This window comes from Ipomoea nil, unplaced genomic scaffold (assembly GCF_001879475.1).
Source record: "Ipomoea nil cultivar Tokyo-kokei standard unplaced genomic scaffold, Asagao_1.1 scaffold1895, whole genome shotgun sequence".
NCBI lineage: Eukaryota > Viridiplantae > Streptophyta > Magnoliopsida > Solanales > Convolvulaceae > Ipomoea > Ipomoea nil.
The window spans coordinates 1,691,949-1,709,145 of NW_017618323.1; the positions used below are offsets into that span (position 1 = coordinate 1,691,949).

Genomic DNA, 17,197 nt, shown 5'->3' on the forward strand with positions numbered 1-17,197 from the left:
CTTCCACAACCGGTCTTTCTTTGCTTGACTTCATCCCTTTCTCTCCCGCGCACGCCATTTTTCCGGCGTCTCCCCCCTTCCCGGCGGCCAACGATAACCAAAAGGTTCCGTCGATTAACCAGTCAGCTCAAACTGTACATTTGACCTCCACTTGTGTTGTGATCGTATGGAGCTGGTTCATCACTGCCTATGCGGCCATGATCGAGGCTTCTCTGCACAGGCTTGCGCTTCGTGTGGATCGATTTCTTTCCCGCCGGCGACTCTGGTCGGGTCTGACGTGCCGGATTTTCACGAAGAAGGCACAAGGGACAGGGAATTGACGCTTAATCAGTACTTTCTGAGCTTGATCACTTCTATGGCATCTCTTGCTCTTACAGTGATCTTCGTAATTGGTACGCACACATCTGTATGCTTTCTTTTTAAGTATTTTCACGCGTAAATATGTGCTATAACTTACAGTCCCAGTTTTGATGCATAGATTGGATTTTGAAATTCTTAGATAATTTAGTTGTGGTTGTAGTTTTGTTGGGATCTTAATCATGTTAGGATCAAAGCCTTACTAAAAATTTCAATCACCTAGTTACCTGGTTTTGGACTTGGCCCGACCTCGACCTCCCAACAATTTTCCAGTCAGAACTTGGCCTTTCACCGCCCCGCTCAACAATTTCCCAGTCAGAAATTTGCCCTTCATCGCCTCTGCTGCCCAATAGTTCCCCCTTCCTATACCAGTTTGGACTTGGCCCCACCCAACACTTTCTGACTGTGATATCACTTGTTAAAATCAAACTCTTACAAGTACGTCAAAAATTATAACTCAAAGCAAAAATGCAACTTTATTTTCTTATATACCGTCACATTTTCGAGAGGCAGGGTACTGGAGTTGGTCTTTTACTGGCCTCCGCCTAATAATCTCCTAGCTAGCTGGTGCTGGATTTGGCTCTTCACTGGCCTTCGTTCAACATACTGTATCTGGAAAACATGGAAAGTGATAAGGCTATATATAATAGGCAACACATGATGAGTGGGGTTGTATTGCTATTAATCATCTGAAATATTTTAATTTTGGTGAATGTAGTTGGGGCTTTACTGGGTGCAGTGTTTGGTGCATTAGCTGGTTGGGCTGCTAAAAGTGGGGTGTTTCGAGGAGCAGGACTCTGCACCATTGCTGGGGCAGTACTCTCCTTAGAAGTGCTGGAGGCTTCTCATGCTTATTGGTGTTCAGAGTGTTGTGGTTCACATAGGTCATCATCATCTTTGGTTAGCATGCTCCATACATGACAATCTTTAATTTGTTTATTGACTATTCACTTTGAGACATAAAGTGCACAAGTCCTTTTGAGTTCCTATAGATTGATCCTCCGGCCATTCTGAATTTACTGTGTCTGCATGCTTTTTTTAGGTAGATTTCATAAAGGAGCTTCTCCATCATAGGTTTGTTGATGGACAATTCCAGCAGCAAGTGCTGAGAGCTTATGACCAGCAGGTATGTTCCTATGAATACAGTGGAGCTTGCTTTCAATTCTTTGACACAACTTTGGTTCTACATAATCTTCAATTGTGTGATATAGTAGTTTGCCTGATGCTAATAGAGAATCGAAGTTTCAAACAAACTTCGTTTGGAAAGATAACATTTCACCTCTCAGCGTATTAACACTAGTGTACTTATGGTTGTTCATCATGATGAGTTTCTTGACTAAACTTTGGCTTGAAAATCTTAATGGAATTGGGTGATTTGATTTTCTTCTTCTGTTCACTTGTAAGCCCTAACTATAAGAGGGACCTTTAACCCTGTACCATATTCAAATTAAACCAATCCCGGTTGGCACCATGTCAACCAATTAAGAGGCAAAGTGCTGGTTATATTGATTTTTCCATTTGAGAATTGAGAGTAGGGGTTTGAACACCCGACCTCTCTTAAGGGATGATAGTTTACAGCCACTCACACTAACTAAGCCTGTTTCTGCACTTTCTTTGTTGATGAATGATGATATGATGTGTTGAAATTTGCAGGGCATTATTAACTCAAGCAGTGATGACTACGGCGGCGAAGTTCCATTGAGAGGCTTGTCAGGGGATTCACTTAAAAACCTTCCTTCTCATGTGTTGACAAGTGAAGTTAAAGCAGCAGATACCATATGCTGCACAATATGTTTGCAGGTAGGTTTGTAGATGAGCTTTGAACATGTCATATCCTATTCATGCCACATTATACTAGCTGCTAAACCCATACATCTTATCCTAATTAACAGGATGTGAGAGTAGGGGAGACTGCAAGAAACTTGCCGCGCTGCAATCACACATTCCACTTGAGTTGTGTGGACAAGTGGCTGGCAAGACATGCTTCATGCCCTGTTTGCCGGAGAGATGTTTAGGATACTGTTTTGTAGTGACAGCTTACAGGGATGATCTCAATGAATAAAACTCCGTATAACGGTATAAGCTTTACCCGCCAGGAGAGAATGGACCGATGACCTATCGGTCTGAACCAATTTTTCTTGTTTTTTAATCACGGAGCAAGTTATTCTTATCAAAGTATGTAGAAAATGATTTTTAGTATTAATTATGCAATGATATGTATATGTATATATAGGGAACATGTACACACCCTAAAAATATAAACCCGGCAGGAATAAGAAAATACAATAAACTCAATCATTTGATATATATTACATTCCTGATATACATAGTATTCTTAATACTCACCCTCCAGTTGAAGGAGGGCAAGCGAGAAGGAATACAAAACTTGTCACGCAACACACGGAAATATGCAGGGACTAAAGCTTTAGAAGTTGTTTGATACTTTCTTATCAATTAAATTATTGAGAAAATGTTTGATTATTATCTGAAACTTTTTTTAATCTCTAATATATCCTTATTATATATTAATATTTTAAAAATATTAAAAAAAAAAGGGAAAATGGCACTTTTTCCCCCTGAGTTATATACCTATAGCATTTTTGTCCCCTAAATTATTGAAGTGGCTGTTTTCCCCCCTGAAATGTTAAATGGACATATTTACCCTTCAACTAAATATTTAATTTATTTTTTTTCTCCAACAAATTATGACCATAATTTGGTTCAAACCAAACAAACACTATAGCAACCAAATCGAAATATTCCAATTACAATTTAGAATCGAAATCCGATATTTAGAGTTTATTAAAATCGTGAACCAGAACGGACGGTTCATGTTCCAAACTGAAAAAATAAAATACATATATTGTTGAATTTATACTATTTTAAATAAAAAATAAAATTTTAAAATAAAGACGGTTCAAAATCGTGAATCAGATCCAGAACCGCCGGTTCACGGTTCAAGATTCAATTTTTTTGATACATAATTTTAATAAATTGACATTTAAATATTGGATTCTAGATCTGAATTATAACCGAAAACTATTAATTCGATTGCTATAGTATCCGGTTCAATTCAAACCGAACCGTGGTCATCCCTACGTATACGCAATAATTTGTTGGAGAAGTAAAATAAATAAAATATTTACTTTAAGAGTATAAATGTCAATTAAATATATCAGGGGGAAAAAGCACCACTTTTAGAATAACTGAGGGGGCTAATGTGCTTACCTAAATAATTGAGGGGGAAAAAGTGCTATAAGTATATAACTCAGGGGTAAAAAGTGCCATTTTCCCAAAAAAAAATAATTGAGAGTTTAATAAAGTAATTGTAAATTAATAAACTATATGTCAACATATTTCAATCTGCATCAAGAAAACATAACTTTTTTTTTTTTTTTGAATGCTCAAGAAAACATAACTTAAATGAGTCAATATATAATTTTATTTATGGATCCAGGACTCGAGGTGGACTTTACTTTCTATTTTTGGACCAATCACGGAATTTAATGGCAGTTCAAAAACTCAAATCGGGCTGGCCCAAGCCCGACCATATGTTATGCTGTGGAATCGTGCCCACCTTGTAAGGTGGGTACGGTTTCAGATTTATAATTTCTATACTGTAGATTCATAATTTTTAAATTGTAGATTTATAATTTCTATATAGTAGATTCATAATTTAAATACAATTGGACTTCCATTTGGAAGGTTATGAGTTCAAGCCTCAGTGGAGGCGTTATTGGTTCTTTGTGTTTCAGTAGGTTGAGAAAGTATATACACAGATACTACAATGTAATAGAGCCAGTAACTTTCAAAAAAAAATATATAGTAGATTCATAATTTCTGTATTGTAGCTTCATAATATCTGTATTGTAGATTCATAATTTCTAAACTGTATAGTTATCAAATTATGAACATATAGTTCTGTGATTTGTGAATACAGAGTTCAACAATTGAGAAAATCGAAAATTATGAACATACAGCTCTATAATTATGAACATATATTTATAAAATTATGAACATATAACTTTAACACATGTTCACAAACTTAATACTGTAGATTCATAATTTCTATACTGTAGATTCATAATTTCTATACTGTAGATTCATAATTACACTGTAGATTCATACTGAAGACAAAACAATGCGAATGCGAAAAGAAAAATGCCATTAACGACAAGTAAAAACAAATTATTATTTTTTAATTAGAAAAATTATAAATCTACAGTATAGAAATTATGAATTTGAATCCGTGCCCTACCTTGCAAGGTGAGCACGTTTCCACGGCATAATTTGCTTTTGACACCTATAGCGAAAAGTTATATTATTTTTAAATTTATAATTTAATATTTAATATTTATGTGACAACAAATTTTGATTTATTTTCCAATTGAAATATATAAATTTATACAAGACCTATCAAAATACATGATATATTATAAAATTTTTTGAAATAAAATTATATATATATATATATATATATATATATATATATATATATATATATATATATATATATATATATATATATATATATATATATATATAAGTATTACAAAAATGAATGGAAATTTGTAAGGCTATATTTAGTTAGTTTTAAAGATTTTTGTAGACATTTTTAAAGAAAAAAAATATGGAAACGAATCATTAAAAGTTTATCTATATAATTTTATAGACTCATATAATGTACCAAAATATCTGAAAAGATTTTATAAAACTCATTTAAAATCTATAAAATGTATCTTTTTACAATTTATTTGGTCCTGTTTGGTAAAATAGTTAGCTTATCAGTCAATAAGCTAATTTTGACTTATTTGATCACTATTAGCTATTTGACTTGGTTAAACAATAATTTTCTACAACCAGTTAATCCTAACAACTAATTTACCAAATACTTTTATACAATCAACTAATGCTATCAACTAGTCAAATTTACTAACCCAATCAGCTAACAGCTATTTACCAAACACCCAACAGTCTTAATTAAATACACACCTATATTCTATCATACTTTTCTTTTGAAGTTAAAAGAACCAAAAATAAAATTAATCCTGGAATTCTATTTTTTCTTACCTTAAGGGCACATTTTGTAGTCATTTAAAACTACCAGGTAATATGAATATGATAATATTATATCACATTATTTAGTTAAAGTTAATAATATTTCTATATAAATTGATTATCTCCCTTTTTGGTAATCTAAAATTAACCTATATATATATATATATATATATATATATATATATATATATATATTTATCAATAGCATTATAATAAATTAATCAATATAAATTTATTATTTATTTATCAATGATACTATAATAAATTGATCAATATAATAAATTAAATTTATATTTTTACACTATAAACAAAATAAATAAAATAATTTAATATCCCAAAACCTCATATTACCTTTAAATAAATACCTAAGGAATTTTATATTCACTAAACCAAACTCTCTTTGAAACACTATCACAAACACCCGCCAGAGTTTCATAAAAAAGAGTCAACCACAAGAGTATAAAAGCGGTCACATCCCCGGAACATCACGCTACTATCTCGCTTTTCCCACTCATAAGCGCCAGACAAAGTTCCGGCCATGCCCGCACAGCCTGATTCTAGGGTTCCCCCGGCGAAGGCGCCGGCCACGCCTTCAACTGTGGCGGCTCTCAAAGCCTACTGGCTCCCTCTGACGCTCTTCGTCGCTTCGCTCTGCTTTCAGCTCCTCGTCACTCCTCACTTTTTCCCTCCTTCTCATTACGATGGTACACCACGCTCCGTCACTCGATCACGGCTTGCTTTAGTAAATTATTATCTACCTTTTCTTTAATTTACTTGTGTAATTATGATTTTGTTGTAGTTTTGGGGATCAAACGGTATAGCTCGATTGAAGAAGTAACTAAAGCATACGAAAAACTATCCTCTAAGTGGTAAATTAATGGTTATTGCTGTCCTACTATTATTATAGCTAAAATATTAATCAATGCTGTTAATGATTTTCGAGTAAATTTCTATTATATATTACAGAGTAATTGTTTTTTTTTTTTTTAAAATAAATATTGAACATACTGCATGATGTATCAGCAAGGACATTTGTGAAAAAAAATTAAGATTTTGACTTGAAAATTTCCACTTTCATTAATTATTTTCGCCAGACACTAATGTAGCATGAATAATACCCTCTCTGTAATTAACTTTGTCATCATTGCAGGAATTCAGGTGTTGAAGTTGCTTCAACTGAAAATTTCATCAAGGTTTGCTTCTAGCATTTTGAATTGTTAAGACTAGTGTTTTTTAATTGATGATGACTATGTATGTGATGCGATAATGAGATAACCTATATGTTGGTTTGGGATTCATTTTTGTTGTTATATATATATATATATATATATATATATATATATATATATATATATATATATATATATATATATATATATATATATATATATATGTATGTATGTATGTATGTATGTATGTATATATATATATTTGAGATTAATGAATGGCAAATATATTGCCAAAAATATGTCTCTTCCTTTCAGTACATATTACTTAATAGTGTCTCAAAGGAGAAGATTTTTTCCTTATATCAATTTTTCATGATGTCCAACAGAATGCCTCTGCTTCTTCCTTGTAATTGTTGGCAGTCAGAATATTGCAGCACAGTAATGTCATGCAAAGTATATGTATTACAAATTTCCCAGTCTGAGTCTTATATTCTCTTAATCTATTCAGAATGGAATTTTACTAGGCATCTCTCCATACAGCTATAGAGTTCCCTCTTATGCAACTTTGCTATAAAGGCCCAACTAAGATATATCTTCATACACTTTCAATTATAGAAACTACAGATTCTGCCTCCTGAAGCCAAAACCCTTGATAATGACTGGTATTTGATTAATTTATGGCCTTGATTGCTGCAATTTTTTGGCCAAAGGTCCTTCCACCTATCTTTTGATATAGTGCATGTTACTATTTTGAGGATTTTCCATATATTATATCGTGAATTTGTTTCTTTACTTCCAAGGTTCATTATATACACTATATTTTTAATTCCCCAGGTTCAATATGCTTTTGAGTTGTTGTCAAATCAAACATGGAAAAGAGATTATGATGTATTTGGTATAGATGAGCAGTTTGTAAGTTTTTCCTATCAGCCTTTTGCTTTAGATCTTCTTTTATACTGGTCATCTAGGGTTTTTTTTTTTTTTTTTTTTTTTTCCTCATTCTTTCTATGCCAAATATCTTTGTATCCTGCTGTAGTAACATCTATTTTCCGTATTACTGCTACATAGGACTTGATTGAAAAGGTGAAACTGCAGCATAATGGGACAAGTATTTCTGGGATCAGGCTCCCTCTAATGGCACCTATTTCTTTTGGTAATTACATAGACCCATTTAGAAGGGCTTCTGAATAAATCCACCTCCCCTTTAAAGCAAAATGAGTTGTTTCCTTCTATGGGGTCCTTTTCATCAGATAACATGTCCTGTCCTTTCTGAGTCTTTGGTGTGAAATCATGTATAAATTTTCACTGCAGACCTGGCAGATAATGATTTTGGTATCATCAACTCTGAGGGCATTGTGTCCATGCTTGAAAGTGACAAGGCATTTCTTGTTCAGGTGAGATGAATTTGCAATATGGTTCCATGGTGGCATATTTCATAGTTCCAGTACTATATTCCAATGCTTTGTTTATTGACACTAGTGTTCAGCTATTTGTATGCATTGTCCTTGTAGTAAGTTGTAAATCTTGATTTTAAAATATCTTCAAATTATATGAAGGAATAGTCGAGATCATTTGAGCTAGTATATGCTGGAAACAAAATATTTGGTGCTTGTTTGGCCGTAAGCCCTAAAAAAGTTGGAACTTCTTGGAAAAGAGGCTTTCCCCTCTTATCTGGCCTTATTCAAGGCTTTTTAAAATTTATAATGTTTGGAACAACTAATTTTTTGGAGTAGATAAGCTTCAAAATAAGCTAAGAGGAGTTAATACATTATGGGTCATAAATTTACATTATAGGACTTTATTCTGTTACAGGTAACTTTACATATTGTAGTTTGAAGGTTGATGTAGGGCTTACATACCAAGTGACTGTTTACGTAATGTTTCCATACTATGGGAACCAAAGTTTTATATTTTTATACATAATTTATATCTTGGATTGGTTGCTTTTTTGCTGATCTCTGATTGAAATTGTTCTCTAGATGTTTTCCCTTGGGAGTGGACAATGCCATCAATTTTTACACAAGTGGAAGAGAATTGGTACAAGTGTTTTCTCATAGTATGTTTCTTTTATGAAGTGAATACAACTCCTACAGGGTATAATTTGTTATTTTTCTTGTTAAATTCTGCAGTTGAATTGCTGGACGGAGTTGCTAATACTGGAATGGTTGAACTTAGTAATGCTCAGCTTGCAACATATCTAGCAGAGAAGAAACCTAGTGGACAGCCTTTCTTTAGATATGGTAAGGGTTATCTTTCAATAAATTTTCATTTTACCTTCTAATTTCAGAACATTGCATTGCAATGTTTTCTATTCAGAATTTTTAATATAATTTGTGAACCACATTCCAGCTTGCTTCTTAAGTTTGTTGGTGAAAGCCTAACCCTTTTCACTACTTTTAGCAGCCCCCCTCATTCAAAATCCTCTTTACACACAGACTACTGTTAGTACATTCTTGTTTGGTTATCAAGGTTTGCACTCAGAGCGCTACTAGTTTGCTAATGATCATTGGTTGGTCTGTGATACCTTAACTCCTTAAGTTTACTCAGAGAAGATAATTTTTCCTATTGGAGCAGTTCATGATATGAAAGCCGCTCCGCAGTTTTGACACTTTTCTTCATTTATTCCCATTTTCTGGATTTGACTGCAGTCTAATTCTTGACTGTGCTAGGAAAATTATTATTATTAAAAAATTATCTTACTAGTCATAGTGATTGTGTTCCCTCCTTCAAGTCTCTCTCTCTCTCTCGTCGAACTATATGAAGTGAAAAGCATGCAATTAGCTTTTTTCATATGATATGGCATTGATATTGCTTTTAACATTTTACTTTATCATCATTTGAGTTTCTTGCTTTCATACAGGAGTTCCTGCACTTTTGGCTTTTCCCCCAGGTTGTCAGAGTTTGAAATGTCTCCACAGGTGAGTTCATTTTTTTTTTTTTTTTCCCCTTTTCCTTTAACCTCCTATTCACAAAACCTATGAGTTTGTCTTAGCTAGGAGCCTAGGACTAACTTTTTGACATTTTATCTTCATTGTTATTGAAAAAAGGTTTTCTTAGGCTTTTCACCTGTGATTTAAAGTCCTGCGAAGTCATTTTGTGAATTATTATTTTTCTATTTTTTACAGAAACCTGTATTTCCTGTATGTAGTTCATTGAGGACAATAATTTTTAATTGATAGGTATGAAGGAGAGCTATCTGTTGATGCAGTTACTGATTGGATTGCAACAGACATTCTTAGCTTGCCTCGTATCCTGTACTACTGGAAAGAGTCAATGGTAATATATAAAGTTTATTATAGAAGTTCTATCACTGTTTTAGTTGATTTTTCCTTATTCTAGTTGGGGTAAAACTTGATTTTAAGCTTTCAAATTCACATTTTTCTCAAAAATTTACTTCATACATCTCAACATTGTGTAAATACATTGATTGTGCTTAATACATAGAAATGATTGTTGAACTCTGGAGCTGGTCTAGTTGATTTTTACTTGTTCTAGTTGTAAATTTGATTTTCAGCTTTAAATTTCAAAATTTTCTCGCAACTGTGCTTAATAAGTCTCCACTTTGTGTCAATTCAGAACACATTTTATATCTCTTTCAGACATGTATTTACAGATGGCTTTTTGCAATAAATATCAGTTGGCTTCATATTTTATTGATGCTTAAAAATCATAATCCGTTTTTCTATTGAATGTTGCATTTCTCTGGAATTTCAGGGACAAAAGTTTCTTGCTAAGAGCAAACCACATAAGGTACTATTACTGTAATCCATCTCCCACTTCACTACAAAAGGTGAAATAAGATCAATTTCATGTTGATTTCTTTGTCACATTGAAATTTTGTAGACAGTGATGAAGTTGCATAAGTGTATGAGTTTGGTGCATCACTAGTATTACTGAATATAGTTTTAAAAAATTGGTAGTAGCTACTATGCACAAATTAGCTTCATTCTTTCTTTTATTTTAAATGTCTTACCCTTAATCTGGATTATCTTATTTTATTTTGGTGGTTCTAGAAGTGCATAGCTTCTTAATACATAGGGCTACTGTTTTTCATAATATATGATTCTTAGGCTCCATTTGGGAGAGCTGTGAGATTAGGATGGTTCGAGAGGTGGTGGTTAGTCGTTAAAAATATGAAAAAGGTGGTTGTGTAGAAAAATAGCGGCGGTGGTGGAGTTGAAATGTTAAATGACCAATTAGGGCATTTATTAAAAAATATATAAATAATAAATTTAAAATTAATAAATTAATTTTTATTTAAAGAGTTTAACAAATAAATAAAAAAATATATATATTTTCATTTATAAATAATACTTTATAATTTATAATATAATAATATAATATATTTTTATATTTATTTAGTTATTATACTAAATAATAATAACATATTGTATTAAGAATAATAAATTAACAAACTTATTAATTTAATTAATACAAATTTTAATTTTTTTAAAAAATAAAGGAAAATGGGCAATGTGGGCATCCCACGTTTGCCATTTTCATTGAAGGGAGCATAACGCTCCCTTATAAAAGGGAGTTTTGTGCTTCATATGAATTGAAAGTCTCTAGGCGTAATGCCTAGAGACCTATGTTGCACAGAAATGGGAGACAGGGAAATAGGAAACGAGAAATGGGGAAATGATATTTTCAAAAAAATATAGGAAATGAAATGTGGGGGAAATGTACAAATATAAAAAAATACAGGGCTATATTTGTAATAGATAATAGATATTTTCATAATTAAGCATGTTACACTAATAGATAAAAACAATGCACCAAATTACTAATAAAATAGTTAAATAGTAAATACCAATTGCTGCAAAGTTACTTTAAATTAAAATGTAATGCCTGAACTTCAAAATATTTTTAAACTTAAACAGTAGACGTTCCAATTATTTATGTTTTCATTAGCATCTTCATAAAAAAAAAAAAAATCTAGACCAGGTTCATCTAAAGAAAAGTTGGCGAACTGAAGAATGCCAATGCCTTCTATGTTTGCAAAGTCATTTTCATTAATATCCCACATTGGGCTGAAATTTAAAAATGGTTTGGAAATGAGTTTCCAAATTTTTTGTTAGATCGGAAATGTTTCTAAATGTTTGGATCGGAAACAGGAAATGGGTTTCTGAATTAGTAATATATATATTTTAAAATTAGTAGTTAATGGAGGCGTTTTGGAGAACCTAGTTGCTCCCATTGGCCCTTTTGGGTCCAGGCGGAGAATGACCTATGACAGTCACGGCATTGCGTTTGGGGGGCGGTAAACCATGCCAAACGCAATGCAACCAAACACCTTTTTTTTTTTTTTTTTTTTTGGCACCGCCCCAACGCCCTAAAAGCCCTCCCAAACTGAGCCTTAGTAGTCCCTAGATATTCTGATGTTTCCTTGACTAACATTAAATGTGTCTGCTTGTTATGTGGTAGCATAAGTTGCCTGAATTTATGTGGGTTTTCCATCCCAACTTATACGTTCTGTCTCACAGGTCAAGGTCATCTTCTTCTCAAAAACAGGAGAACGTGCATCCCCATTTATTCGTCAAGCTGCTAGAAGCTACTCAGCATTTGCTGATTTTGCATTTGTACTTTGGCACGAAGGAGATTCTTCTTTGTGGTGGAATATGTATGTACAATTGTACATCTGTCTGATTAGGCTTTCTCATATTTTGTCTAATAGTTACTGATAACTCTTAACCCTTGCCGCTAGATTTTTTTAGTTTCTTTTGTTTGGAATTACCGAGAAAAATGAAATGGAAATAAGCAAAAGAGGCAACAAAGAACATGTAAAGAATGGATGATAGAACATCAAATGTTCTTTAATGGAAATATAGTAGGATGACCTTGTGTTTTTCTAATAATAGGTTTGGGGTGGAATCTGCTCCTGCATTGGTTTTTCTGAAAGAAACTGGGGTTCAGCCAATTGTTTACCATGGCAAGTTCCCTTCCCTTGCAGTGTACAGTATCATTTATTAATTTCTAATATTGTGTTCATGTCTATGATGGTATGCTAAGAAGGGAATGTAATTGCAGGCTATATCAATAATTCAATGTTTGTGGATATTATGGAGAAGAATAAACATCAAGGTATTACATTTGTCCCTTTAGCAATAGGTTCAATTAGATTTCTTCAAGTGGAATGCAAAAAGAGAAAGTAATTATATTACATAGTTTCATTTATTATAAAAAAACAAAACTCTCTTCCGCTACAAATATGTTTATTTTGTGATTTTCAAGATTTGGATTAAGTTATTTTACACTATCATTATATTACAAGTAGTTTTTAAAGTTTTCTTCATTAGCTGATATTCTAGACTAATGTCTATGCTGTGGGCAAGGTGCTATTTACTTCATTATTTGTCTCCTAAACTTCGTTATTTCTTGCTGTTTCAATTTGTATCATCTTTATATATATGTGGTGCATGGATATCTCAGTTCACACATATATACAGTTAAGACGAATATGAAAGCAGGCAATCTGTCATTTGCATTGAAGTCCTTGTCATGCAATTAAATGTTACATACTAGCCTGATAGAAACTGCCAATATTTATGGACTTTGCCTACTTCAATTAAGTTTACATATTGAAATGTTGATCCTTGATTGTGTCTTGAGTTTTCAGTACTTCCACAATTAAGGAGTGTGACTTCAATGGAATTGGGTTGTGATGCTCGAGGGTTTTCTCGTGCTGGAAATGACACCAAGGTTTGGTACTGTGTTGTTTTAGCTGGAAGGCAAAGCAAAGAACTTAATGAAATGCGTGAAGTAAGCACCTTTCCCTGTCAATTTTTAATAGCTCAGGCCCTGTTTGGTTGTTTGGCATAAGTACAGTGTTTACTTGGTGCAGTCTCTTGGTCTATTCTTTTGGTTCCATGTATTGCCTAATAACCATGAATTTAAGAGGTGAAATTTAAAGAACTGATTTGTTTCATTTCTTTTTGGTGGTTGGGGTAGGGGACACATTTTCACTGGTAGCTTAATTTTTTGATATATTCATTATTAAATTATTTCAATAAATCATTTACCTATGTAATAGACCATGCGCAGGCTGCAAGAAACACTTTCAAATGAAGAGTTGAATAAAGTTGATCAAGATCCACTCTCAACTTCAGCAGAAGTGGCACTGAAAGAAAAACGATTGACATTTACCTGGCTTGATGGGGAAAATCAGAAAGTAAATGCATCATTGTTTTCTTTAAGCTTATATATTTATTTATTTATTTATTTGTTTCTTTGACCTGTTTATTTGCAGTATGTGTTTGTATGTGTACATTCATATCATGTGTATGCAATAGTAATTGTCTTTAATCATGTTGCAATGACAGAGATACTGCTTCTTCTATGTCAACTCAGAAAATAGTTATGATACCTGTGGACCTAGATATGATTTAACAGATGCTCCAAAGTTATTTATTGTTCGTTATTCAAGAACTGCTGCTGAAGATGAAAAGAGTGAGAATTTGCACAAAAACAGTTATGAAGCATTGTTTGCAGCTGATAGTGATCCTGCTTCCCAACTTGTGGCGACATATAATGGTTCACGTGAAATTCCAGAGGTGAGATCAACTGCCTTGATGAAATTTTTCTAAAGTTACTTGTTGCATTGGGTATCTGGTTGATTTCAAATTTATTAGTGTCATTTGTTTTTGTTTGTAAGCCATGCCTGCCATACCAGCCACTAACTTGATTGCTTGAATTATTATGCAATAAAATTTCTAGTTATGCCTTCAAATTCCCACCCTAGCAGAGCCTAGCACAGCCAAGTTGCATGATTTAAAATCTGAACAAAGACTTGAAACCAGATTGTTTTCCTATTTTTCTATTATATTGAGTCACTAAAGTAATGTTTGCAATCTAAGAATGAGAAAATATTACCTAGAAATTTTATGTTTCTAAAGTTTCTTGCTTTTATTCGCTAGCCACTTGCGAAGTGATAGGGTTATGGGAATGAGACAGTGGTTCTCATGAATATATTTCTATTTCCAGATTTTTCTCACTTTGAACCATTACATATTTGGTTGACAGATTGTACGATGGATTTCTGTGATAATCAAAGATGGTGACTCCAATGATCTACCATCTTTTGTAAGTTCTCGCCACCTCTTCTTTTTGCCTTCAGACCTTTATTCTGCATGTAACCCTTTATTAATTTTCATTGTCTTTGCAAAAGCATTGCTGAAAACCTTGTAAGATGCCTCAAGTGTCATTTCTTATGTATGTCCATTCTTTTTGGGTGGTAGGTGACACCATTTAAATTAACATTTTAGTGTTAGTTGTATATATTTAATGAGTTTCCTGTGCCAAGCATTGTGATACATTAGGGTTCAAACCCTCTAATCATGTCTTGGATTTTATAACGTGTAATGAGAATCATCTTTATCTAATACGGAGTAGTATTTTTCTGCAGTTTACTGGCTTTGAGTATATTTAGGAGTACAACAAACTATCTCTGCTTTCATTATCTTTTACATTCTAGTATTTTTGTGTTTTCAGAAAACCAAGACTCCTGAGCTGGTTCCTGAGGATGCAGATTCCATTTGGTCCACTGGTTCAGAAAGAATCACTGCCCCTACCAAAGGAATAAAGCTAAAGATGAAAGGTTTTGTAAATCAAATCCATGATTACCTAGGGGATCCCAGGATTGGACCTTTCTTGCTTTTGGGAGCATTAATCTCATTCGCTCACATTTGGGTTCGAAAAAGTCAGTCCAGTAATATAAAACAGTCAAATGATTCAAGCCAACCACCAAGTGAAACAAACAATTCGAGTAGTAAGCCAAAACCGAAGGTTAATACCGACTTTATACTTGTTAATTCGTGTTTCAATTCTTGGCTTTAATATTGGATATATCCATTGCAACATCCTTGAATCTTTATTTTATACCCGGCAGGATAAGAGGCCAAAGTTAAGGAAAGGACCAAGAAACCAACTGATACCACCTTCCATCACTGATACGGAGCCAAAAAATGCTCAACAGATTGAATTCTCAGACTCTGATACTGAGTAGTGTGGTGTGGTTTAGATCACCAACTGACAGTGAATGGAGATGGAGATGGTGCTTCTCAAGGTAACTATTTGATAGTTTGATAGGGGATCCCTAACTACACACAATTTGAGTTTTGGTCCTTGCAACAAACAAACAAACATGGCATATTATTGCTTGCTTTATATAATAATTATTATTTCATCCTACCAGTATTTTGTTTGAAATAAGTTTTCTTACATTTGTTTTTACAAGTGACCCTTTTGACAAGGAAATAATTTATCTGGCTGTAACAACTAAAGTATTGCCAAAGAGGTAAAAATAAAATAAAGAAGTAAAATCTCTCTAATTCCTCTACGCATTGGGATAGTCCAGTTCCCAATAGTGGAGTGGTAGGAGTGGTATCAGAGCTTAGATTGTGAAATCTTAGACGGAAATAGAATTGATTAGGAATTGATTAGGTTCTGATACAAGATGGTATCAGAACTTATGTTTTAAAATCTTAGGCATAGAAAATAGAATTAATTAATGGCTCTGATACAAAATGGTATCAAAGTGGTACAAACCTTTGGTATATAAGATTTGGGATATAAGAAGCTGAGTTACAGAGTGATCTTAAAGTATATGAATTTTGGTTATAGGAATTAGGGAAAATAGTCAAATACACCCCATGAACTTTATATGAGAAGTCAATTAGACCATTGAACTTTTAAAAGTTGCAATTAAACCTTAACTTGTTATTTTCGTTCATTTAGAGCTAACAATAAGTTAATTACCCGTAATAGCAGGTAAGTTGCTGATGTGGCATTTTAAAAATAAATACTAATAATAAATTAAAATAAGAACAATAATCCACCGCCGCGGCAATAGACATCTTGCGATGGGAGGGAGGGCAGGAAGGTTTTGTAAATCAAATCCATGATTACCTAGCTAGGGGATGCACGTATTGGGCCTTTCTTGCTTCTGGAAGCATTAATTTCATTCGGTCACATTTGGGTATGAAAAAGTCAATCCACCAATGTAAAACAGTCAAATGATTCAAGCTAACCACCAAGTGAAACAAATGACTCGAGTACTAAGCCAAAATCGAAGGTTAATACGGATTTTTATACTTGTTAACGCGTTTTGGTCATTTTATCCTTTTTATTTTATCTTTTTGTACCATCTCGATTCATGTTTCAATTCATAACTCTAATATTGGATATAGCCATTGCATATCTGAAACCACTGATACCACCTTCCATCACTGATATGGAGCTAAAAGATGCTCAACAGATTGAATTCTTAGACTCTGATACTGTGTAGTGTGGTGTGGTTCAGATCACCAACTGGTAGTGATGGAGATGGAAATGGTGCTTCCCAAGATAACTCGATAGCTTGATAGGAGACCCCTAACTATACACAATCTGAGTTTTGGCCCTTGCAACATACATGACACTTGCTTTATAATAATAATTATTTCACCCTACCAATATTTTATTTTGAATAAGATTTCTTACATTTGGTTTAACAAGTCACACTTTTGGCAATGAAAAAATTAATCTGGCTGTAACAACAATAAAAGTATTGCGAAAGACGTAAAAATAAAATAAAGATGAAAAAAACATGGGTAAATTTTGAGGAGTGCACTTGAACT

General features: G+C 33.1%; 2 protein-coding genes across 3 annotated transcripts; both read left to right on the plus strand.

The window, feature by feature from the left end:
* Window positions 1-5: 5 nt before the first annotated feature.
* Window positions 6-2,669, plus strand: LOC109193593 (NEP1-interacting protein-like 2). Its single transcript, XM_019344471.1, has 5 exons — window positions 6-392; window positions 1,076-1,257; window positions 1,400-1,483; window positions 2,011-2,157; window positions 2,250-2,669. Exons 1-5 carry the CDS (start codon window positions 167-169, stop codon window positions 2,370-2,372), a joined length of 762 nt encoding a protein of 253 aa, XP_019200016.1. The 5' UTR covers window positions 6-166; the 3' UTR covers window positions 2,373-2,669.
* A 3,162-nt stretch (window positions 2,670-5,831) lies between these two features.
* On the plus strand, window positions 5,832-15,808 carry LOC109193573 (dnaJ homolog subfamily C member 16). 2 transcript variants are annotated; one of them, XM_019344445.1, is made up of 20 exons: window positions 5,840-6,119; window positions 6,215-6,284; window positions 6,566-6,608; window positions 7,419-7,496; window positions 7,653-7,737; window positions 7,896-7,978; window positions 8,564-8,621; window positions 8,714-8,824; window positions 9,445-9,502; window positions 9,764-9,860; window positions 10,299-10,334; window positions 12,068-12,204; window positions 12,443-12,513; window positions 12,612-12,665; window positions 13,201-13,343; window positions 13,615-13,752; window positions 13,904-14,134; window positions 14,604-14,663; window positions 15,072-15,365; window positions 15,469-15,808. In XM_019344445.1, exons 1-20 carry the CDS (start codon window positions 5,954-5,956, stop codon window positions 15,583-15,585), a joined length of 2,130 nt encoding a protein of 709 aa, XP_019199990.1. In that variant the 5' UTR covers window positions 5,840-5,953; the 3' UTR covers window positions 15,586-15,808. The 2 variants fall into 2 exon arrangements, with proteins under 2 accessions (XP_019199991.1, XP_019199990.1); XM_019344446.1 differs by lacking the exons at window positions 15,072-15,365; window positions 15,469-15,808 and adding an exon at window positions 14,986-15,042 and having other exon boundaries at window positions 5,832-6,119.
* The last annotated feature ends 1,389 nt before the right edge of the window (window positions 15,809-17,197 follow it).